Genomic DNA, 25,109 nt, shown 5'->3' with positions numbered 1-25,109 from the left:
TGTACATTCACATCATCTCTTATGAATCCCATAAAACTATAATAACCTCTCAACAATTTATTCTTTACTGTAACTTAAACAGGTCTGTCATTTTCGCAGCTGGGTGGAATTATGAAATGATAAATGACGCTCTGTGGGAACACTGCTGGGTGTGTTTAGAGGCACACTGAAGGTGATACTGCTGAACATGTCACTGCATGCTATTTCTGATGTGGCTCTACGGCTTTGTGAGTTCAACACACTGATACTACAGCGGGCAATGAAACAGGTGACACAGCCTGAAAAGGCCATGAAACTGTGGTGGTGCTGTAAATCCTGAAAACTGTATTCCTTTATTTATACTCATCAGTTATATATAGTAGTATAAATAAGCATAATGGTAATACTATATTGTGTTTAAATACAGTTTAAAATGTACCCACACTGTTGTCTTCTAATATATTCTGAGTTTCTCCATAAACATGGGGGGAAAATTACACATTCAGCTTTAGTTTTCCACCTAATTAACTGCCTATTGACAATCAGTATAGAGTGCACAATATGAATACAGATGAACAAATGAAGGCAGATCTTAATTTGAGCAAATGTTACAGATAACCTTCCTCTATTAGTGAGCTTGTTGAGATGACTTTCAGCTGCTGATAAACATACATTTCCTGTCTTGAGAAGGAAAACTAAGCTTTGAATGATTCATGAACAGATAAATGTCACGCCTGCTCTCCGCAGTCTTCGAAGATACAACAGAGCTGAACAGAGCATGAGACTTTTCACACTGAGAGTGAAATCTTTCTACAGACTAACACATCTAAAGGTCTGTCATAGGCACTAATGCATACTAGAATTTAATGAATACAGTTTCTCACCAGACTATGGAGGTACAGTACCAGCATGTGATCTGTCTGAATGCAGTCAAAAAAGCTATAGGGGTTTATTCTTAACTTATTCTCATGGCAGGACAGAGAGATGCTTAAGAAATGACTATGTGTTCATACATTACTTTCATTCTTACAATCACACTTAGTAAATAGTGAGAGCTGACGGCTGTCCATTATCAGCAGCTATATGAAAGTCAGATGTGAATGCTGTGCTGCATAGTGAGGGGTAATCCTAGTCCAGCACTTCAGTGTGATGTGTGGGATGATGCAGCCACTAGCTGTTCAGTCTCTGTCATAACACAGGGAGCAGCAGACATTATATTATTATGGTTTATTATAATTAGAGGCTTCGCTGCAACAACGTGTCTAATAAAACACCAGCAAACATGACTGGAGGCGGATTAAAATATAATCAGATCTATATAGTGTGTGTATATATATATATATTTATATATATTGTCACGGTTATATTACCTCAGCCTGGACCGGCAGTGACGTCACTCGGCACCGGTGAGCGCCTCACGTGACGGTGACTCCGCAACAGTCAGCTGATAAAAGTCGGTTTTTGTCGACAACAACAAGAACAACACGAAGAACCAGATCCAGATCCAGAGAGCTGCTGGGTCACTGCTCGGCCTGCAACCATGAGGAGCTTCTTCCTGTGCGTCTTCGCCGCGGTAGCTGTGAGCAGCGACGCCCTGGTCCGGTGAGAAAACACGATACCGAGCTAGAGTCCGAGTCCGAGTCCGGGTCCGGGTCCCGGTGAAACTTGTGCACTTACTTACACTGTGTCCTGGTCCAGATCCTGCTAATAGAGCCGATCGGTCCTCACGGTCATGTCCTCCTTCGCTTATGAAGGTTAGTTTCGCACAAAATGGCTCGTTTGGCTCCAGTTAAGCCTTTTGTCTGTGGCGGATCTGGATCCAGTAAATCCCAACACAAAGGACTAGGACTGTTGATGCCAAGTTATCTGAGCTGAGGACACTTTAATGTCGATGTTACACTCGGTTTATTCATCTGGAACCAAACCTAAAGGTGTTGAAATAGTAATTTAGTAAATCTAATACTAACAGTATTGGTAAACCGGATCTTGTCTTCTGAAATGTGCTAATACATTATACTTTATTATAGATAAGACATTATCTGGGCAGCTTTAATGTGCATTTCTTTTATTTTTTGACATTAACAGTAATAATAATATATTTAAGTGGTAAAATGATTGTGAGCTGCAGCACTCATCATTGAATATAACTAGATTATGACATGAACCAAAAATAAAAATGAATCTTCCACCCAGTCTGTGGTAACTCATATGACTGCTCTACTTTCTGGTTTTCTAAAACCACCACAGTGGTCTAGATGTGTTGGCCACATCTTTGACTCTCACAGTATCAGTGTTATTAACAAGTGTAAATTCTTCTAAGTTGCCCCTTAGTTTAATATTGACTTTGTTCAGAAGGACTGGGACCGAGATCCGGGTTAAAAATCTGTTTTTTATGTTTCTTCTCATCCAGAATTCCCTTAAAGAAATTCCGTCCCATGAGACGCGAGTTGACAGACTCGGGAAAAAGAGCCGAGGAGCTTGTGGTGGACAAACAGTCCCTTAAGTACAACTTTGGCTTCCCCTCCAGTAATGGACCTACTCCAGAAATCCTGAAAAACTACCTTGACGTAAGCATCACCCCCACATCACTGACCTGTGGACCTTTAAGTCTTCGCTTTCCACTAAGAAGCTAAAAGCCAGGCTGGGGGAGAGCCGCAACAAAGGGTTCTCTTGTGTTGTGATGGCTGTGACCTTTTTCTGTAAATCCTCCCAGATGAATGTAAAATTAGATCAGTCTGTCAAGACGTGCAAATCGCTGCTAGCACAGGTTTTCAGAAAGACAGATCGACTGATATCACTCCTGAAGTGATGAACCACTGATAAAGAGGAACCTTCCACATATGGTGGTGACTCAGCTGATCTGCAAGCCTCTCCATCCCTGTCAGCTGACTGTTTGTTTGCTCTCAGTTGCACTCAACACCGTAGGCGATCATCTTTATCTACACCAATCACAAGTTTAATCTCCTCGTAAGAGGGAAGCACGTACATTTAATTTATTAAAAGTTTTAAATTTGAGGTCAAAATGTTTTCTGCAATTTGGTTCAATCAGACAATAAATCACAAAGACTTCTACATTTTGCCAAAAAAAAAGGAAGTAGTTGACAAGTATTTAGCAATAAAGGTTTAGACCTAAGCCACTTTCAGTCATGAAGCAGAAGTTTGTTTCCGCTGCAAAATTTGTTGAGTAATCATCCTCTTCTCTGTGGAACTGTTCGACTAAAGCAGCTCAGGTATTGACATGACTCAGCTACTGTCTGTACAATCAGACCTTGGTCACGCTGTCTTAATCATTAGACCTGCTCAGTTTCTCTGCTGTTGGCAGAACTGACCAGTTTTCTGCTGGGGGGGATTATTGTAATCTCTCTTCCTGGTTACATATGATGTTTTATGCGGTTTTGAAAGATCAGGTTCTTTTGAGTGTCAGAAATAAACAGTTTAATCTCCACAGGCTTTCAAAGTACTAATGGTTGTTATTGTTTTGTTTTTGTTACCAGGCCCAGTATTACGGTGAGATTGGGCTGGGTACCCCCCCTCAGACCTTCACTGTAGTGTTTGACACCGGTTCCTCCAATCTGTGGGTTCCTTCCGTTCACTGCTCCCTGTTAGACATCGCATGCTGTAAGTGTACTGTCGTTACTTTAAATACAGCTGTAAAGTAACATTTCTGTATCCCAGTTACTCTCTGCAGGGTGTTGCAGTAAATACAGTAACTGTTCCCTTTTTGCCTTTTCACAGTACTTCATCACAAATATAATTCTGGAAAGTCCAGCACATATGTGAAGAATGGCACTGAATTTGCCATCCAGTATGGAAGTGGCAGCTTGTCAGGCTACCTCAGTCAGGACACATGCACCGTAAGATCATCTCCCAGCAGCATGACAGTAGACTGGTGTCAGTGGAGTTTTATGTGAACTGAACTGAACCCCCACTGTTTCAGATTGGAGACATATCGGTGGAAAAACAGCTCTTCGGGGAGGCCATCAAGCAGCCCGGCGTGACCTTTATCGCAGCTAAGTTTGATGGGATCCTCGGCATGGCCTACCCCCGGATATCTGTGGACGGGGTGGTTCCAGTGTTTGACAACATCATGAAACAGAAGAAGGTGGAAAGTAACGTCTTTTCCTTTTACCTGAACAGGTGGGATAACATATAGTCTCCACTGCACTCTTCTTGTTTGTCTGTGTTTGGTACAAGTTGCATGCATGGTGCTGGAGGACATTGGAAGTTAAATTGTGTCGAACCCTTAAGTTGCTTTGCTCTCTTCTTTATTTTTTGCTACAAGATTTTGTATAAAAGTGTTGCATTGTTATTTTCGTACCCATTAGGAAAAACGAAACCTGCATCCCGTAGTTTGTTCTCCCTCCACTTAGTTTACAGTCACAGTTTTCTCGTTATGACTGTACACAACACAGATAGCGTGACTGGCAGCCGACTTGTCCCAAAGGTCACACTAGCTCTGGAAAGCTGGTCAGTGGGGAGTTCACTTTCTTTATCACTTCCTACTAGGTGTGATTGACTTTTTTTAAAGTCCAGGCATTTCAGGGCATTGCTCCTATCACTAAGGTTTTATAATATGCAAGACATTATGATCTAATGATCGTGCTACTTCTTCCATAACGTGTCCCTGCACGTATTTGTCCTGGTATTTGAAGCAGTGTTGCCTCAGATGTGCTACAGCTGGTTGTTGGTAGAAGGCCACTGAAAGCATGATAATGATTTACAGCTGGATCATTCTCACAAATGTGGTGATAACACTCGGTCGAGATAGAAAACATTCAGTCATTTTTTCCTCCTCTGAATTTAGTGTTTGAGTCGTTGCTACATATTTATAAAACTGTCACAACTGTAGTACGACTTGGGAACTATCAGACTTCTGCTCGTGACTAATGTTCTTCAAATTAATATAAATATTTCTTTATGTAAACAACGAGGGACACAAAATACAATTGTGTTGTATGGGTAAATGTGTCAGAAACTGAATTTTACAAATATCTCAAATGTCATATATAAACAAACTATTTGCTGAATAAATACTTTTTGGTACTGGAGATATAACAATAGGTTGTCTTCCTCAAAGGCTGACACTGATGTTTGTCTCCTGTCTGTTTCAGGAACCCAGATACCAATCCCGGTGGGGAGCTGCTGCTGGGAGGAACTGACCCCAAATATTATAGCGGTGAATTCCACTACGTCAGCCTCACCCGTCAGGCCTACTGGCAGATCCACATGGACTCGTGAGCACACGTTACCTTATAGTAACACTCAGATTATAATATTTTTATTAAAATTGTTGTTAAAACGGTTAAGGTTAGGTTAACCGTAACGGTAAGGTTAGTAGTTCTGACTGGTATCCCACAGCAGGAGTTTGCCTCACTGAGGGGAGCACTCACTTTATAACTTTTTAGAAAAGTGTTCAGGACACAGCTTAGCTGTCAGTTTAAAAAAAAAAAAGATTAATGATACAACAAAAAATAATAAGTAAATAAATAAATAACTGTGAAAACCTGTGTGTGTCAGGATGGCAGTGGGCAGCCAGCTGAGCCTGTGTAAAGGCGGCTGTGAGGCCATCGTGGACACTGGGACTTCTCTGATCACTGGCCCCTCTGCAGAGATCAAGGCCTTGCAGAAAGCCATCGGAGCCATTCCAATCATGTCAGGAGAGGTGAGATAAACTCAACCACCAAACAATACTCATAAGAAAGATAATGAAACTTTGAAAAAAGGGTCAAAGATACACAACTTAGCTATTTTAACACTGTTCTAAAGACCTATGTTCCTCATAGTCCTAGAAAATGGAGCATTTGTTGTATAAGCCCTTATAGCTGTAATGGCTCCTAACAGGCCATCATAACCTCAATGTCTTGATTGCCAACAAACAAAAAGATGCAGACGTGCTTCCCATGGTCATTTCACTTGTTCCCTGCAGTGTCAACTCTCTCAGCTGAATGATAGAAACAGGGCAGTTAAGGTAGGTTTAAGGTATCAATGAGGACAAAGCAGGGAAAGTTCAACAATGTGGGAGGATATAAAGATAATGAGATTGGGTAGGGGGTGATCCTGACACCTGGAGCTTGAACCTGGACCTTTAAAATAGGACAAGGTTCTTAATTCCATCTGTAAGGTTATTTCTTTATTTGATCTCCGATTGTAAACACTCGATAAATGAGCAGTGCACTAACAAGTGAATGCTGGTTTCTGTTTCAGTACATGGTGAGCTGCGACAAGGTCCCAACGCTGCCTGTCATCACGTTCAATGTGGGTGGACAAAGCTACAGTCTGACTGGAGAGCAGTATGTCCTAAAGGTGAGGCTGTGTGCAGTATGTGTTTTGTTTATCATCCAGTTGGGGGCAGCATAGAGTCAGCTTCTGCAGTAACGATAGGACACAATAGGACTGTGTTCTGCATCCAAAAACCAAACAAGTACAGCGTTGTTTGATTTGGCAAAGACAGGAGAAGGCTGGTTTGTTTTCTGAGGAGTGATTACACAGAGATTCAAGTAGTTGTTTGTTTTCCTCATTTCTGTGTTATGGAGGCCACTGTCGAATTTTAAATGTCATGTCGTCAAAACATTACAGCAGCCTTATCTCTGTCTGTGTGTCTTTCTCCTTCTAATCATCCAGGAGAGTCAGGCTGGAAAGAGCATTTGTCTGAGTGGATTCATGGGTCTTGATATCCCTGCCCCCGCTGGGCCCCTGTGGATCCTGGGAGATGTATTCATAGGCCAGTACTACACTGTCTTTGACCGTGACAACAACAGGGTGGGCTTTGCCAAGGCCAAGTAGGAATGACTTGCGCTATGACATGTTGAATTGTAAAGCTAAAGAGAAACACGTTTTTGGAAGAAAAATCAGAGCTGCACACGTTTTCTGTTGCTTTGAAATTAAACAATATTTAGCAATAGATGTTGCACTGATCTTCAGAATTTGTACCATTTCCAGCTGACTGAAACAGATTGGAGGGTTAATCAGTTTTATCGTGGCTGTCTTTGATCAGGGATCGGTTTGAGGTTTTTTAAAATCAGGGATTTCTTTTAAACTTTTAATTGGCATTTTAGGATGACGTAAGGCCTCTACTACTGACTTTGAAATGTATTTTAATGTGAGTCGCCTCAATAAACACTTTTAAAAGATGGCTGTATTGACTGTGTTCTGTAATGTTAAGTCTGTGTTTCACTTGGTTTGTGTTTGATCTTAGTAAGTACAGAATTATTGATCTATGTCACTTAAATATGAAACTTTGAAGTGATCCTAACATGAAGACTTGACAAAGGAAAAACTCTTCACAAAGCTAACAATCTACTATGTAATGTGGTGTGACGTGGTACTTTCAGAGCTACTGGCGTGCAGATTTTACTTTTGGACACAGTCAAACTAGATGTTTTCACAGATCTTTATTTGATTTAACTTCTGCCGGCTGTAGCTGCATAATTAACAGACACTGATGAGATTGGTAGTGATCTTCTCACTTGTGGAAAGAAAGTGTGGAACTATTACCAGTATGTTTATGTCGTGACAGCAGCTGGTGTGAAACTTTGTTCAAGAAAACATAGAAATTCTTTAAACTTTATTATTCCCTCGATCACCTTTAATATACAAAAAGTCCAATTTTTACATTTACTCTTCAAAGTGGTTATTTTACTTGTGCAAGAATGTAATGCAAAATGTACTCATACAGAACACATGAAAAAGTCCTTTCAGCTGTTTCAGTAGATGGAAACAAAACCTTTTTCTCCCTCATCCTGCACTTAAATCTCATGAAACTGGAACATTTCTTATGGCACATTGAATGTCTGATCCCTGACTTAGTCTTTGTGCTCACTTGTAAGTTGCTTTGTAGAACAGCATAAGCCAAATGACTAAATGTAAATTTAGATTAACTTTCTTCTTCACATCATTTTCCCTATAAAAAGTCACCTTCACTGCACACAAATCATCAGTTTATGTCTTGATTTCACTGAATGTGAGAGTAGTAGAAAAAAACTTTAGCTGATCCACTGAAACATATCTGTCATGTTGATACAAAAATGTTATGAATACAATATTTGACAGAACCTAGCTGCTACCACTTTCTAATAAGGCATAAAATGGGTTCATTATGAACTGATTTCTGACCTTGTGTAAAAGAGCCCTGGAGCATCTGGACCAAAATTACAATTTATTAGCATTTTAACTGCATATCTAACAGATTAATGCCAACTTTACATGTCGGTGTTAACTTATCTACATGTATAATGACTTAACAGCAAACAGCTATTTTATATACAGTACCACTCAAAATGTCAAATTAGCCTTACAACAAAGATTTTCACAACCTGGCAACATAAACATTGTTCTGATCAGTGATTATTGTAAAATTGTGTAACTGCTCTAAAATGTTCATAAATGATCTCATCAACTATTTAGTAGAGCACGTTAATGTTTGCTGTTTCATAAACTAAACTATTATTTATTTAATATTAATAAGGAATTATAAGTTATTAATTGATCATGACTGTTAGTAGCAACTTACTGTATAAACATTTTATGAATGCAGCCTTATTAGAAAGTGGCACCAAGTATCTGATTTACAACATTGCCCACAGATAGATTTGAATTACAGCTAGGAGTCTTGTTTTGTTTTTATTTGGTTGTTGTTCCTGCCACGACATAACACTTGAAATAATCCCACGTTAGAGTGGACAGTTTCTTACTGTCTATGAAACTAAGACGTAGAACTTGAGTCGTCCTTTATAGGCGACGTCACAGCAGTATAAATATCATAAAATAAAAATCTAAATGACTAATGTGATTTCATGTATCTGACTTTTATATGTTTGTATTGTTTGGCAACAGTTGTATGCACACTGTTTTCTGGTATACTCACAGTAGGAACATTTTGGATCCTTGCATATATTCTCGATGGTAGGGAGTCATCGTGGACTCCTGAGACCTCAGCTGGGGCCTGTAGTTTCCAAAAAGTGTCAAAAAACAAACACGTGCTCAGTTTTCTCTCTCTGACGTCTGCTGTCAATCCTCCGGCTCCTGGCTCTCCTTGCCTTTTTCCGAGCTGCTATTTTCATGGTCCTCCTCCTCACTGGGCTCTGTATTCTGGTTCTCCTGCTCGCCGTCAGACTCTCTGAGTGGAGCGGCCGGGTCTCTGACAACTCCCTCCATCTCCACCTCACCCTCCAGCTCCTCCTCAGTCTCCTCCTCCACCCGACCCACAGTGTCAGGAATAATCTCCACCTCGATGTCTGAGGAATCCTCACTTTCCTTGAACCAGACCGCCTTCTGGCCCTCTCTCCTCCTCTGCTTGATCAGTATCGACCTCTTGTTGTACTCATCCCCATCTCCTCTGCCCCTCCTGGCAGGTCTCACTGAGGGACTCCCTTTGGGGATGTGGTTGGAGTACACACTACAGGAGGAGCAGTGGCGGCTCCGTCTCTCCAGGGGGATGACCCTGCCATGGGCCTGGGGGAAGGTACTCCGCCTGGGTAGAGCGTTGTGCCAGCGCCTGGCACCCCCACGGTTCTGGTCGCCCTCATTCTGGAAGCCATCATTGGTGTACTGCAGGGAGTCCCTGTGGCCCGTCCGAGGCTGGTCAGACTTCAGGCAGGGGCCCAAGCACTGCAGGCAGGAGAGAGGCCCCTCATTATTAATACAGCAGTCAATGAAGCAAGAATATCGAGACATTGTTCAAAGTTACAGATGCCACTGTGGTCCTGAGAGTGAGCTAGGTTCATTTGTTCTGTTTTAGCACAGAGCCCTTCTGTGAATTTCAGCTGATAAATATTCATTGAAGCCACACAGGACCAGTTCTGCACATGAAGGCATTAAACTGCTGAGTCCGTCTCTGACGTCTCAGTTATTACAGTACAGAACTGCCTCTGTTAAGGTGAGTGATACTTGGTATTATAAGCTATTTTGACTTTAAAAGATCAACAGATATGTCTTTAGAAAGTTGTTTTAAAATTTAAGATTTAAGTTTTTTTAGTTTTTCTAGTTCAACATGTTTTTCACATTCATAACAATGTTACAGACAGTAAAATCAACCTACTGCTGTACTTTCACGCAGTAACTATATTAACCATCTTCCTCTGACTAAAATCATTTTATTTTTACATTTGAGCATTGATTAAATAAATTAGTTACATTCTACACATCTAAACGTTTCTGAGATAAAAATAAATAAGTGAGAATACTGACTGACCTCACATATTTTGTTCAAACTGGCATTTCCCCTCCACAAGCGGGAAATCAAGAAGCCAATCACTATGAGGCAGAGGACCAGCAGAGCGGCCATCACCAGGCCCAGAAGAGCCATGTCACCTGGACGGTAGCCGACGTTTGAGGGAGACGGGATGGCCACGGCTGCACAGAAGACAGACCACTACTAACACCAAGCGGTCAAGGCACTATTTTCATTTCTTTATCACAAAGCAGTCAGTAAATCATACAGTAACAGTGATGGTCTCACCAGGTATGACCTGAACAGAGAGTGCAGCTGTGCCAAACTCCCCTGTAGTCGAATCCACCGCTCTGAGCTGCAGGCAGACAAAGTTTTAGAGCGTAGAAAATAACAAGAAGCCTCAGTTTAAGTCAGGAGAGATGTTTGACTCTAAATGCAGACTGTTTGCATGTCACCTGAAGTGCAAAAGACTCCGTCTTAACAACTCTCTTCAGAATCACAAAACCATCCGAGGTCACGTTGACATAACTGCTGTATTGAACTTCATACTTCACATCTGGATTCACACCCTAACACACACAAACACACATAAAATACTCAAAAGAGAAATGATTCAATGAAGGTATATTTAGATTTAGGTAGACAGCTGTGTAGACCCAGCCACCATGAAGCTAAGTTAAGTGGTTTCTGACCACTAGGTGGCACCAAAACTAAGAAGAAGAAGTACCAACCCACTCACTGACAACTGATTATTCTCTGTGGGTTTCATGCATTTGTGATGTCTCTTTCATACATTAGTCATTTCAAAGTATTTAGTATTTATAACATTATATGTATGGACATTGGAAAACATAAAACTAATCATCTAGTTTAGTTTGCAGCTTTACTAAAGAAGGCCTGGCTAGTGTCCATCCAGTCAGTCGTTTGACAAATTAGTGTTTGAGTGTATCTAATTCAGTTGAACTTTAGTTTTATCTATAACCACAACATAACACACATAAAGAGCACCACTCACACCAGCGAAGTCCTCATCCCGAGCTCGGACCCTGAAGGGCCGGTTGGTGCCTCGGTCTCGTAGGATCATGTTCTCGGGTACAGAGTTGCTGTAGATAAATCCTTCGTATCGCTCCCTCTCAAAGCGAGGAGGGTTTCGGCTCTTCTTCATCACCTCAATGGTCACTTGTGTTACTGCAAATTGATCCCTGTTTGTCACCTGCGACGCCTGATGGCCAAGAGACATTAATTAAGAAGTCACTTGGTGTTTTTTATATTCAGCACCACAACAGAAGAACATACTGACCAAAACAGTTTTCTTTACCAGAACAGTGAGAATTATTGGGCCGACAATATCAGCAGCTTTAGTCATGGTGATATTTCCTGTGTCTTCATCAATGTGGAAAATATTTCCCTCATTTCCTGGAGGTGAGAAAAAGAAAGCATCATAGTTTAGACATGTAAAAAGTACATGTATAACACTTGACCCCACAAGCTAATTACAATTACTTCAATAAATCCTTCATTCATGAAGGAAATAAATTCAGAGTAGACATCCTATTTATCAAAGGTTTGAAATTGTCAGACACTTATACTGTATGAAACCTCATCCCCTGGATTGTGTGTTCATGGTTTAATCAGATGTATATTCAACAGCGGCCTGACAACATCAGATTTTGATTAAAAATGTTTTGTTCAAACCTCTGAGTATTCTGTAGCTGATCTGCTCGCTCCTGTTCTTGTCTCCATCCTTGGCGTACAGCGGACCGGGCTCCAGCACCAACGGCCCTTCCTGTGAATTGAAGTCATGTAACACTGACTACAGCCCGCATTTAGATTCATTTATACCAAGACATCTTTCACAGGCAGTCCTGTAAAAGCAAACAACCTGATGTGTGACATGCGACATCCCACTGGTAGTTACACATGATCATTTTCACTGATATACTGCTTCTTAGCACCTCTATTATCTGTGAGCAGTATAAAAATAACCTCCATCTGCAAAGTAACTGAATTGAACTTTTTTATGACTTTGACATTACATACTGACAAATGCATGAAGAATGCAGGAGTTTTAAATTTGCATCTTTATTCGAGAGCCATAACCGTCTTGGAACGATGCCGTCTAATGTCCTAGGGAGCTGAAGACCAGGCTGCACCTGCAACATCTGTGAAAATGAGACAGTCCAGCTTCTCAGAGACCAAAATTAGCATCTAAGCGGTGCATTCAGGTGACTCCTGGTGGAATTGTAAAGCTTATCGTTAAGACAGGCTTGACAGGATGGGATTCTGATAATGCATAAATAAAATAAATAAATACTAGCTGTTCTGGAGCTTCCAATAATATTACACGATCTTCATCAGTAAAGTACTATTGGAGTTATATGGCTACTTTCTATAAATCGGCAGTCATCTGGACACTAAAACTGCACTAATCAATAACCTTTTTTTTTTGCAAATAGTAAGGAGGAAATAAGTGAAGTTTATTTTAAAGCACCTTCCTAGATCAAACATCAAAAGGATAGTGCTTCACATTAAAAGATAAAGAGAAAGACTAAAACAAGACATGAATAGAAGTGATAGTGTAGGGGTTCCCACATAATTCACAGACCTTAAGTCCGACAGGAGGGAATTCCTGAGTGTAGGAGCCACAAATACAAACGCACAGTCCGTTTTAGTTTTGAGTCTGAATCGACAAACAGCCAATGAACCCTGATCTAATGAGATAAGGTTGTAGTAGATGGACACAGGTGGTGAATACGTAAGGCTCAGAAACAATAACAGGTACATGTTCCCTCTCTGCGGAGGCCAAATGAAGACGAAATAACAGGTCTCTCACAGGAGCCTTTTGCAGTCGGAAACTCTTCTCATCAGCCTCGTTCCCTCAGTGGAACATTTAACAGCTAAAGAACCTCATCAGTAGCATTTATTCCAGCCCTTTATTCACTCACATCCAGCCTCTTCCTCATTTCTTTGCTTAATGGTTTATTTTTCCTACAGACTAATGACCATCTGAGCATCTTAGTTACAGAAGGCAGATTTTTATGCTTTGAGGCACCAGTACCAAACCACCATGAAAAACGTCTTGAACTCACCTCTTTCTCAGTGAGATTGACTTTGCCTCTGTATCCAGTGCTCACACACAGTTTGGCAATTCCTAAGTTTGTCCTTAAACACGGCTGAAACCATGGGGGCCGATTATCAACGTCCTTCACGTGGACAGTGACGGTGGCCACAGAAGTAAAGAAGGGCTTGTTGGAGGCTGAGCCATTGAAAGTGTCCTGAAACGTGACACATTTCTCAGTCCAAAAGTCAGAGTTTCAGACCCTGGATGGATTTTTGTTATGTATTTAAATGATTACTGTACCTGTACGTGTAAAACCAGAGAGATCTTTTGTACAACATCGTAATCCAGGATGCTTTTGACAACTATCTTTGGAGTGTTAATGTTCTCCAGGCGGAAATATTTATCCTGAGTTAAAGAACAGAGAGAAAGAACAATATCACACATGCACGGTAAGATAATACTAATACTAATACTAATACTAAGTAAATGGTCTTACCGGGGCAGGCTCTAAACGATAGTACAGTGGTTCTGAATCAACATCTGTAGCTTCTATAAGTCCAACACTGGAGTTGACTGGAGTGAGCTGCAGGAGACAAAAAAATAATTAGTTAACCTGTCCAACGTGAGACGAACTGTAAATAAGCAAAGTGGAAGTGCAGCACTGCTCACCTCATTCACCTCTAGTATGTAGTGGTGTTGTGCAAAGTTTGGTGGGTTATCGTTTACATTTTCAACCAGAACTTCAACTGATTCATTGACCTTGAACAGAGAAAGATAGTAACACGAGAAGCTCTGTTTGCTGTTTACAGTGTATTTCTTTGGTTTCTTATAAATTGTTAGTGGCTTTTCTTGATAAGCACGTAGTAGTAGTATTGGGTTTGATTCTACTCACAGATTTGGAGCCAGTTCTGCTGCACTGCACCCACACAACCAGAGCTGCACTAGAAAGTGACTAAAGAACACAGACCAGCTTCATTATTCATACATATGTGAGGTAAGACACATTTATACTAATCCTAATTATACTTAGACATTATCAATAAACATTTAAGCACTTTGGAGGCGGCAGTAGGTAGAGCAGTCATCTGCGAACCCCAGGTTCCTGGTTCTACCCTGGCTACATATCGACGTGTCCTCGGACAAAAACCTAAACCTTGTAGTAGACATGTACTGTCTGACAACTGTCCAATAAGATTCATAATAATAATTCGCTTTGCCTTTTTATTACTTGAATTTATATGTTGTTAAGTGTTGACATAAAAATGTGATTAGATACTGTTCATGTTCCAAAGCACAAATCAATTAGATGATTTGAACACAGGTCAAAACATAGTAGTGTAAAACTAATGTGATAAGAAAATAAATCTTTATCCCGAGCTAGACAGAGTGATGTGTCTGAAACCTGGAAACACACAATATATGGTAAGTAATTCTAAAAAAGACAACCCTCATACTGTTTTCTCATCAGAGAGGACTGATTATGTTTGATATATGTGTCAGTATTGATGTTAATCTTAAATATCTAGGATCAGTCAGACTATAGTTACCTCATAGTCCACTCCTTTCTTTATCATCAAGTTGTTCCCTCTTAGGTAGAACAGATCTTCAGGGTTCACTGTGATGGTCAGGGTCACAGTACTGCTGGAGCTGATTTGTACCACCTGGAGGTCAGCTGTGTTATTTTCTGGGACTGTCACCGGACCAGGAGGCACCGTGCAAACTGAAAGAGAGGACGGGCGGCAGATAAATGTGATTTTAGACTGTGTATATCCTTAAACTTAAAATTAAACCAAGTGCTGAACCTCCATGGTCGGATTAACCTGTTAGGGAACCTCAGATATAAACTGTTGGGCCAACTTCCATTTTATGCGTATTATGATCATCTGTATTGTTTATCTGTATCATGTTATCTCTTAGTCCCTATTAAGCGTATGTGCAGAAGCTCAGAGACTCAGAATACAAGCAGCAGTCCTATGCTGAAATAAAAAGGACCTATTTAGTTAGGACTAGGACGCCATGTGAGCAGTAATGAAGGTTTTTAACTAGACTTTAAACCTATCTACATGTTAGGATCAAAAGGTTTCATAATAGTGCACAGCCTGTGTCAGTTGATATTGTACTTTAGGAATATTTCCACTTGAGAAATACACTCATTCACTTTTGTTGAGAAGAGTTTCATTCAAGTCAAGTCTGTGCAGTAAATATAAAGATAGTCTGTTAGCTTAGGTTAGCACCCCAATAGCTCACAAATTCACACTTTATGTCTTGTTTCTTAAAACTGTAAAAAGAACTAAAATGTGCGATAACAGACAATGCAAAACAATAACAGACTTCAACAGATTTCTTGGCTGCTCAGGGACCAGAAAAAATATTGAGCAGTGGTAACAGCCTGTGGGCCAAACCTGGCTTCATAACGAAAACCTCTCCATGCTGATAACAGAGTCGTATATACAAAAATAAAAATAATAAATATAAATAATTCAACAACATGCATGGTGTGCTGCTAAAATCTATAGAGCAACAACATTGACAATCAACCATAAATGAAACAGGACATGTTGAACAGAGTGAGTATAACCCATCATTTCAAAGAGCTGTCAGTTCTGCTAAATGGAGCCAGAAGCCTGAAGTAAATCTGATCTTATAACTGGACCCATGTTAAATCTAAAGATTAATATCAAGTCAAAAGTTGTAATGTTGTTTCCTTATTAGTGTGACATGTCATTCACGTCCTGCTGTACTATCTGTCCCATAATGTGAAAACTATATGATGCATGCTGTACTATGAAATACTGGTTCCTTTCACCTCTCCAGGCCTCTAAAAATCCCACTCAAGTTCTTGTCATGAGGGGGTCACAAGTACACACAGGTTTATTTTTAGGAGACACAAGCAAAAACAAAAAGGTTAGGGGTCACACTTTAAAGGACCAAACACTGAAAACATGAAGTGTCTCTCTCATTCACTCATCAACACCCTCATCACTCTTCCCTGCTCTCTGCCACAACCGATGACGCCTCGCACAGAAGTCAGAGCTATACTCACGTCTCTGAGCCGAACAAACTGTACAAAAGCAGACGACAACAATACATCCGAGGTAGGCGTTCACAGGTTTGAGCTTCAATTTCAGTTCCATGTCCTGATTTCAGAGGCATCAACAAATGAAGTGCAGAGAAGGATGAGGAGCCCGTGGTACCAGCTGGTACTTATCCACATAATGCCCTGTCTGTGCTGCCCGGCAAGTGGGAGTTGACTACAGTTGCAATGTTTGTGACTTCATCTTACAGGCACATATTGCATTAAGCCCCTGCCAGCAGAGGACTCGCAGACACCCACTAAAATACTTGCATCTGTTTTAGCCGGAATGGTCATTATGTCTTGGTGGCACTGATGCATTCTGGGAGGAATACAGCAGGGGAATGTCGGCAGCTGAAAACATTTCTCACGTATCAAATACTCACTTGTAGGTCACTTTGTGTTGCACACACAGTGTATTAGTTTTTGCATGATGTTTCATACCCACAGTGTTGAGTGTAGAAAAACTCTGATCAAGTATACGAAGGGGAATTAAAGACAAAAGGCAATGAAAGATGATTTAATTTGTATATTTTGTATCTGTTTACTGGACCTGGAAGTTAATTAAGGAATAAAAACAATTAGTTGATACTAAAAACTCATCACCATAGAGATCTTTCAGTAAACTGAGTGCTAATGTGGGGAAAAAACATTAAAGATAAATATAGAGTTTACTAAACTAAATATATATCAGCTAATACCATCTGAACCACATACTGCTACTATTTAAAAAAACAAACCCACATTTTTAGGGGTCAGAAATGTTTTCCTCCCCCTCTTCATCCTCACACTGTCATGATGACAGAAAGTTACACTGACACAAAATGGCTTCACATGTGGACAAGGCACTACTGTGGACACACCAGGCTGTCATACACTTCACGCTTTGTCAGTACTCGTGCACACAGACTACTACACCCTAACTCCCGTCTCCTCTGTGTGGGAACAACGAGCTCCCAGTGTCATGATGTCACATGAAGCTCATCTATTAGTATGTTTTTTACACTAACGCTGATCTTCGCCCATCAGATGAAACTGTAAAACACTGAAATTCAGAATGATGTTAAAACCCTTAGAGTACCGGTATTTCTAATAGCTCAGTCTATTCATGAATACGTTTCTGTGGCATCAATGTATCACAATGTCACAGTGTATCTTTCCTCTCTGACCACCAGGAGGAGTCTGAGCTCCTCGGTTCAGTTGTTCCTTGGTGTGTTTTTAACCAGTTTCTTGTATTGAATATTCTTGTGTGTTTGTTTGTGAATGAATTAGGAAAAAAAACATTGCACAGTGAAATATGCAGCACAGAAATATAAACTTTTTTAATGTGTTTAAAGTGCTGTAAAAAGCTCAACATAATCAATGTGTGTGTACCCTATTTGAAATTAAAACACAACATGAAAGCAGAAAGAGGTCAGCAAATAGGTAAATACATGACCATAAAGATACAAAAAGCAACTTCAAATAGACCTGCACCACCTACTCCCATAATCACCCACACAGGAGCAAAATATCAGAGGATGTACCTGCTGAAACACCTGAAGAAGTTCGACCAACCAAAGATCTTTCTGAGCTGCTCCATCACCATCACGTACCCTGACTCCCCACTGGAGCAGACAGCATTGTATCAAATGCACAGCGGGGGAAGGTGATAGCTACAATCTGCCATCGCTCCAGGTCTTGACTCGTTCAGGCCTTTGTTTAATTTCTATACTTATTCAGTACATTTCTGTGTACATTTGTACATATGTGTATTCTTTGTATTTATCTGTGGATTTTATATATTTCTCCTATTTTGTAGACTGTGGAAGTTTCCCTTGTATAATTTAGATTTTGTTTAAATTTAAATGTGAACCCTTATGCATAAACATATTTTTATATAATTATTTTAGCCATATCTGCAGTTAACTACAGTGCAACATGTCTCGTCGTGCATTATAACGACATGAAAGCGATCTTTATATTTTCCATCCATGATAGTTGTTCACAGAGTCACCAGTGTGGCTACAGACCTTCCTGTCTGGTTTAGTGTGTTAGTAAAACTCTGGACTTTTAACTGAGCCTTTTTTTATAATAATTTGTTCTGTGTTGGTGATATAACTGTAACTTGGGTTCGATTGTGTTTAGCAGAGACGCTAATCTCATTAGAGACCTACTTTATAGCATTTTTGTTCTGCCTAAAACAGAAAGAAGGAGGGAGTGTTGTGGCTTTAAGCCACAACACTCTAATAAAACAATTGTTTCAACATTTATTTTATAAATGGGATTACCGGTGCAAATTCTACCGTTCAACATTAATATGTCATCAAATGTCTGTGGATATTCTTAGTCATACAGGTCATGATATTTCTTATTTTGAAAATGGGTGAAACAAATGGATTGACATCATACTGGAATACTGTAGTGATGGGTCATTTAGCATGTTTTCAGAATATAAGGAGTTTTGGTTCAAATATTAATGAAAAGATTTATGAGAACAGAATAAATAGTTGTTTTATGTGAAAAACAAAGAGTAACCAGTAACAACACTGCATTTAAATCACTGCCACTGGTGTGATGTGTGAATGCATTCATAGTCTATTACTTTAATAAAGGCGTGACACGTGGTTGTTACAGTGTGTGATATGGTTTTGCTTTTTTTTTTGTTATTCAAAGTCCCAGCTTCTTCAAAGACCGCCACACCTTATTGCTCATTTCTGTTTCAATGTAAATCAGTTAGTGTCTTCACTTGTAAAACAAAGACGTGGAGAAGTTGACAGGGAATCGCTCCATCCAGCGGTTAATGCCAAACATGCTCGTATTCAAGCAATTCTCAAAATTCAATTCACAATTTTATCATTTTTGTTAACAACTGTTTGTGTCTCTCAACTCTAAGTTAACAGTCAGGACTCAGCATGAGCAATCAAAGAAGTTATCATCAGAGTAATACATATTGGGAATAAATTATAGTCCTACAGAAAGCAGTTAAAATGAGCTGACACATTATTTTACAGTTGGGTGTTTGAATTTTTAGAAGGTACAGAACTTGAATACTATGTAATATGGTATAATAATGTGGACAAAATGTGTTCCTCACTGACCTGCATCATTAGTGTTGAATAAGCCACCTGGTCTGACCTGTGGCTGACCCTGTGACATCACCCACTCAGGATTATGGGAGGCGGGTCTATCACATGAGTGTGATGACATGGGAAACAAGTGAGAAAGGCAAACAGAGCAGCCACTGTGCAAGGCTGGATACACACACAACACTACCCAGCAATTAGTGCGAGCAATGTGCGGCTTATTGCAACATACCATAAGACGACAAACAACTGGCTGGGCTCGGTTATCGGAAAGTAACTGACCCCTTTCTTCATTTGCCTTCATTCAAGCATTAGCACATCATAGCGACCCTGTGAGTCTTCTTGTTTCTCCCCCAACATATGTAGAGCGAGTCTCTCAGGAGAAACATCTTCAGGGGTTGGTCTCAGAAATAACTCTGGGGTAAGTGTCTGGTTTTAAAGGCGACATGTAGTGAACATGAACCAGCTGAGCGAGACAGAGAGACTTGTTTATGCTACAGTTATCCGTAATGTTTGCCTACATGGAAAATAGTATAGTGATCAGCATGGGTGTTAACTCATTGTTTTATTTGTTTTCATTGCACAGAGAGGTGCTGAGATGAGAAGTGCTGTCAGAGGAGGTCTCAAGCTGATTTGACACAAAACTACCCATGAAAACAGCTTCATATGCCATGATAAAGAAAAAAAAAGTAAATCAATCATGATGGAGACAATATTGAGCACAGATGAAGAGAGAAACAGTGACCACAGCAGAGTCAAGTGATGACAGGATATTAGTTAGGAGCTGAGCTACCTGGGTTCCTGCATAAACGCTACTTAAAAAATCTTAAACTAAACTAAACATCAACTGAATTACATCAATTTTAACCTGTGTTCACCGACTTTTCCTGTGGAATAAACTTGATTTCCAGCCTTCTGCACATGAGCATCAAGACCGTCCTGGGACCTCTCTCCCTCTCCTGGCTGTCAGGGAGTCTGTCACCTGTCTCACTTATCAGGAGAACAGTGTGAGTCCACTGATGCTGTAGGTCACTGAATAAAGTTTGCATGATGACTGTAGTTATTTTATGTGCAATTATCCATCTGTCTCATTATGATTTAGTTTTTATTCATTGGAAAAAAATCCAAACACATTTTCTTATTTCAAATATTAATTCAAAGCTAGTTAGGATTATAAATGAATCAGATGAATGAATGAAAACAGTCCATTGATACAGAATAATACAATTTTCTGTTACTGTTTTTTCTGGAAATTGAGTTGAGTTTGTGCTACTCAGGTGGAAACAGCTACTTAGCTGCTGTTGCTGTTATTTGACATATGGGACATAGGTAACAATACACTAACTATACTTAGTTTAATACAACAGAATTATTAGAGCTGACTTCTAACATTCAGACATAGGCATAAATTAGACATCATAAATAAGTGATGGTTTCTTTTTTTAACCTCCATTAATCAAGTCATACAGTATAAAAGTGAATTTACATGGATCTCGTCAGCAGTGAGCTCAGCAGGCACTGCTTGTCACAGTGCTAAGTGGCGTCTGAGGAAGAAACATAAGCAGCTACAATTTAAAATGCCAGAAAGGTTTTGTGTTTAATGATGAGGAAAAGGTTGAGGATTGATGCAACTGTGCCACTTTCTGCTCTTTGTCTTCTTTAGCTTGAATATTTTCTGTCTCTCTCTCTCTCTCTCTCTCTCTGTCTTTGCATTTTGTGTTATTTCATCTTAATGTGCATTTTTCTCACTATCTTAATCTCTCTTTGTGCAGCCAGAGTGGGGAAGTAATCTTCATTAGGTGGTCAGGCTTCATCAATCCTCTCAGGCCAGGAGGAACACTCTAGGAGCCACTACATTGCCCTCTTCACACACAAACACACTGTCCCTCAATAATTAACCTTTTCTCGTGTCCTTATCAGGCAGCTCTGTCTCATAGCACTCCTGCGTTTTTGTTATTTCTTTAACCCAGCCAGAAAAATGAGGATTTCCCACCTTCGTAGAAAAGTCACAGTGAAATCCTCAAAGCAGCCATTTAGTATTACTGCTCTATGAATGGCTTATCTTTGATCTCATCATCACTTTGCAGGGTTACAAAGCCATCACCGGCTCACTCGGGGTCAGACTGACCCCTAAAAACTGGTCAAGTGGCAGGAACACACTGAAAGAGGATACAGTGGTGCTTAACGTGAAAGAAACTCAGTGGGAGGTAGCAGCATTTTAAATCCATTTATGTCACAGTGTCACGAGTATGTGGACATTTATCCACAGCATGTCTAAATGTAGCTGTGTTTATTTGGGATACATTATTTCAGTATTTCTGTTCAATATACACTCATTGGCCACTTTTTTAGATACACCTGTACAGTCTCGTGCAATCTATCACATCAATCATGCCATGATTTCTACTCTTACTCTTAAGGTTATAATTCTCAGTTTTTGTTGAAACTGTCACAAAGATGATGCCACAGGTTCCCTGGTGTCACCCATTGTTGCCAACCTGTACATGGAATAAAAGTGGAGAGGAAAGCACTCAACTCATGACCTTTGGACGACACCTGGGTGAAGCTCAAGATCCAGGAAATGCAGGCATGCACATAATCCAGGTCAGCCTTTAACTAGGAAGCATCCTGATCCAGCAGAAAGACAACAGAACAGTCAGACCTCCAAGGCTCCTGGTGTGCCCAAGAAGTTCAAAAGGACTTTCGGTAAACACCACATACCTGTAGTATAAATGGTCCAGTGCAGTAAATGAGAGTAAGCAGGGGCATAACAGGACAGGAGGGGCAACACTTCTAATATCAGTTGTGTACCTTGATTTGAAGGAAAAATTAAAGTCTTTGGGGAACAATGAGATATACTCTTAGTACAGAGGAGACAGGCGGTATGAGAGGGGCGTGATCTGACTAATGCTTTACATGTTCAAGTGAAGGGCCTAGACACACACTCTCCAATTTGTCATGCTGTCTTTTCATCTATCACCAGGAGAAACAAGACCACTTCACACATCCACCAAGAAGGCCACAGTTAACGACCGACTTTAATGGGGATAGAAATGGTTGTAAGAGTTGTATTTACATCTAGTCACACCCTCCCTTATCCACGTAATGAGTCTATTCAAGTCAGGTGAGAAGTGAAACCACATTGGAGAATACGTTTGTGATATCTAACCAACTCAGACACTCAGAGCGACGAAGCCACTTGGAGGAGCAGTGATTTGTTTCCTCACTGACATAGAGTAGGACCTGTATTAAGCAGTATCAATACTATCAGACATATTCACTATGCATTGAGCTGTTTATGTAATGATACACTTGTTATAATAAAGGTTACAAGACTCAGCCCTGATACTTTTTATTTTTTAATACATTTTCCATTTGTACATTCTAACATATCGGAGGCTGCATGTCTACTAAATGCTGCTTATCGGTGTAATTTGTTCATCTAAAACCTTTATTTCATATGTGACTCATGAGCACACGCAGCTTTCTGACACAAAGACTCAAATGTTACATGGCATCTTTAAATTCGCCCCAGTATGATTCATACGGATATGCTGTATATCAAAAGAGCCAACTCAGTTCAGTTCACAGCCCTGCTCTCTGCTCTATTTGCCAAAGCATGTGTGCTAATCTTGAAGCTCTCCATTTCCTCCTGAGGCTTTGTGACGATATGTGAAAAGCTAATTGCTGCTGACTTTATTTTAATGATATTCATGCCACAGGAGCAGCCGGGGCACAAACACCTTTACACTAAGATCAAAAGTAACAGTTGCTAGAGAACTCGTCATCTGTTTTCTGCATGTGATGTCTGAATATAACATTGAAGGGTGAAAAATAGACCTGGAATTAAAAGCTCTGCTGCCCTCAGTAGATAGCAAATTCGAGAGCTAAGATTAGTTTTTCAGAAGGATAAAAATATTTGCTCCTTGAAGTTCTGACTCCATGAGATTCGAAGAATAAACAACAGTGTGATGACTTCATATATTTTAACCCAGTTTTATCTAGTGCCACTGTCGTCACTACGTGTGGTTTCCCAACAACTTGTTTACTAAATGTAAAATTTCACATATAAAAGCATCAAGTTAGCACAAACACATTGCTCGCAGGAAATTAAAGCCATGATCAAAATCATTAACGTGTCGTAGAACAATTTCGCCTGAGTCTGTATCATGTAAGAAGATTATCAAGTCATTCAAAATATACTGCATTTTGTCATCTTTGTGCCAAAGAACTACATCATCTAGTTAGTATGTCCCATGTTGAACTACTGAATATCTCTGTGAGATTACTTTGTAATTCTTTCCAGCTTTATGCAAATGGACAATTCATGGTTGTAATTCTCCAGCTATTTCTATTTTTGCAAGATGTGGTTCCCAGAAGATGCTGGAAGTGGATTTACAAGTCAGAGTAGCTCCAACTCACACCTCAAATCTTGTTTCGTTGATTGGACTCCAAGTTTGCAAATTCCTGGCAGCTCGTTGATATCATATCTACCCATTACCCACTCAGTTTAAACAGAGTAGACCTACACATTATCCATCCATTTTCTTAACCGTCTGTCCTCTTAACCTTTCCTAGCTGTCATTAGGCGAGAGGCAGAATTCACCCTGGACAAGTCGACAGGGCTGCGAACATAAAAAGGCACCGAGCGTAACGACTGCAAGAAAAACAGACTGAGTGTGTTTTTGGTTAAAATTGATTGTGCTTATCGATAAGTGTAACTTAGATCAAACTACATTTCAAGACATATGTAAGGGTTTATACTTCATTTTACTTTTATTTGGTTTTAGCAGCATTATCAGAGGCAGCGTTTCCTGAACTCACTGGTTAGTTCTCATAATAAAAGCTTTTTTTTCATTTGAAACACGAAAAATTATTTCATTTTTTGGTAACAACTAACTAGGTGCAGGCTGTAAGGATGATGTTATTGGCTGGTGCTGTACATGGTTGGTGAGAATGCAGAGATTAATTATAGCCTTATTCGTTTAGCATAATATAACACATGAAGTCATCCAGACTCTTTTAAAACAAGTCAGTTTAACACATCAATGTGTCAGTGAGAGAGAAAGAGAAGAAGTGAAAAGCCTGTTATGGTCCCAATTTTGTTTTCTGTATGAAATCAACAATTATTTTTTTAAATTACTAAGAATGTAGCCTATGTAGCCTATGTATATATAGTAGATTATACACATACAGTACATTATTCACAAAGATAGAGACCGGGATGAAGAGTACTTTGAAAAGGATAACATTACTCCAAGAACAACTTGGTTTAAAGTTTAAACAGTTAAACAGATTAACCTGGTCTTGTGCAGTATCTTGTTGGCTCTGTTTACTCGGGATGCGCTCATGACTGGTGTGAAGATAATTTCACATTTTGATCTAGTTTTCCCTAACTGAGTAACCCTCAGTTAGTTCCTCTTCCTCACAGTCACGTCAAAGCTGGCTGATTCACTTCAGGAAAACTAAACATTTACAGGAAACTTTTAATCATAGCCTGAAACAAAGTCCTGTTCTGTGGGCGCAAAAAATTAAAAGCGATACAAGGTCTCATATTTCTCTCTGAACAACACATATACTCATTAAGACAGATGGTCTGCAGAGGTGGAGTATTTATTTTTTTCTGTATTCTTTTCTCTCTCTCTCTCTCTCTCTCTCTGTCTCTCGTTATTGCTTGCCTTGTACCTCACTTGTAAGGCGCTTTGGATAAAAGCATCTGCCAAAAAGATTAAATGTCAATAGAAATGCAAATGTTTTCAGGAA

General features: G+C 39.9%; 2 protein-coding genes across 2 annotated transcripts; one reads left to right on the top strand and one right to left on the bottom strand.

Moving 5' to 3' along the window:
* The first annotated feature begins 1,390 nt into the window (after window positions 1–1,390).
* Window positions 1,391–7,109, top strand: ctsd (cathepsin D). The gene is made up of 9 exons (XM_026378285.1): window positions 1,391–1,581; window positions 2,390–2,546; window positions 3,474–3,597; window positions 3,715–3,833; window positions 3,917–4,116; window positions 5,091–5,213; window positions 5,497–5,641; window positions 6,184–6,282; window positions 6,601–7,109. Exons 1-9 carry the CDS (start codon window positions 1,520–1,522, stop codon window positions 6,760–6,762), a joined length of 1,191 nt encoding a protein of 396 aa, XP_026234070.1. The 5' UTR covers window positions 1,391–1,519; the 3' UTR covers window positions 6,763–7,109.
* cdhr5a (cadherin-related family member 5a) lies at window positions 6,828–16,628 on the bottom strand. The gene is made up of 14 exons (XM_026378284.1): window positions 16,252–16,628; window positions 14,756–14,928; window positions 14,101–14,160; window positions 13,878–13,967; window positions 13,705–13,791; window positions 13,509–13,613; window positions 13,237–13,422; window positions 11,843–11,933; window positions 11,466–11,563; window positions 11,163–11,369; window positions 10,603–10,716; window positions 10,436–10,502; window positions 10,169–10,329; window positions 6,828–9,585 (listed from the first exon to the last, which is right to left on the bottom strand). Exons 1-14 carry the CDS (start codon window positions 16,340–16,342, stop codon window positions 8,986–8,988), a joined length of 2,130 nt encoding a protein of 709 aa, XP_026234069.1. The 5' UTR covers window positions 16,343–16,628; the 3' UTR covers window positions 6,828–8,985.
* Between the last annotated feature and the right edge of the window lie 8,481 nt (window positions 16,629–25,109).

This window comes from Anabas testudineus, chromosome 3 (assembly GCF_900324465.2).
Source record: "Anabas testudineus chromosome 3, fAnaTes1.2, whole genome shotgun sequence".
Lineage (NCBI taxonomy): Eukaryota > Metazoa > Chordata > Actinopteri > Anabantiformes > Anabantidae > Anabas > Anabas testudineus.
This window is presented reverse-complemented; position numbering and strand designations above follow the sequence as displayed.

Excerpts from the sequence above, each read along its gene's own strand:
- ctsd (XM_026378285.1), top strand. The coding sequence starts at position 1,520 with ATGAGGAGCTTCTTCCTGTGCGTCTTCGCCGCGGTAGCTGTGAGCAGC. Across the intron at positions 2,547-3,473 it reads TCCTGAAAAACTACCTTGAC|GCCCAGTATTACGGTGAGAT; the intron begins GTAAGCATCACC and ends TTTTGTTACCAG. Across the intron at positions 6,283-6,600 it reads GAGAGCAGTATGTCCTAAAG|GAGAGTCAGGCTGGAAAGAG; the intron begins GTGAGGCTGTGT and ends CTAATCATCCAG.
- cdhr5a (XM_026378284.1), bottom strand. The coding sequence starts at position 16,342 with ATGGAACTGAAATTGAAGCTCAAACCTGTGAACGCCTACCTCGGATGT. Across the intron at positions 13,792-13,877 it reads ACATACTAGAGGTGAATGAG|CTCACTCCAGTCAACTCCAG; the intron begins GTGAGCAGTGCT and ends TGTCTCCTGCAG. Across the intron at positions 13,423-13,508 it reads CTCTGGTTTTACACGTACAG|GACACTTTCAATGGCTCAGC; the intron begins GTACAGTAATCA and ends GTCACGTTTCAG.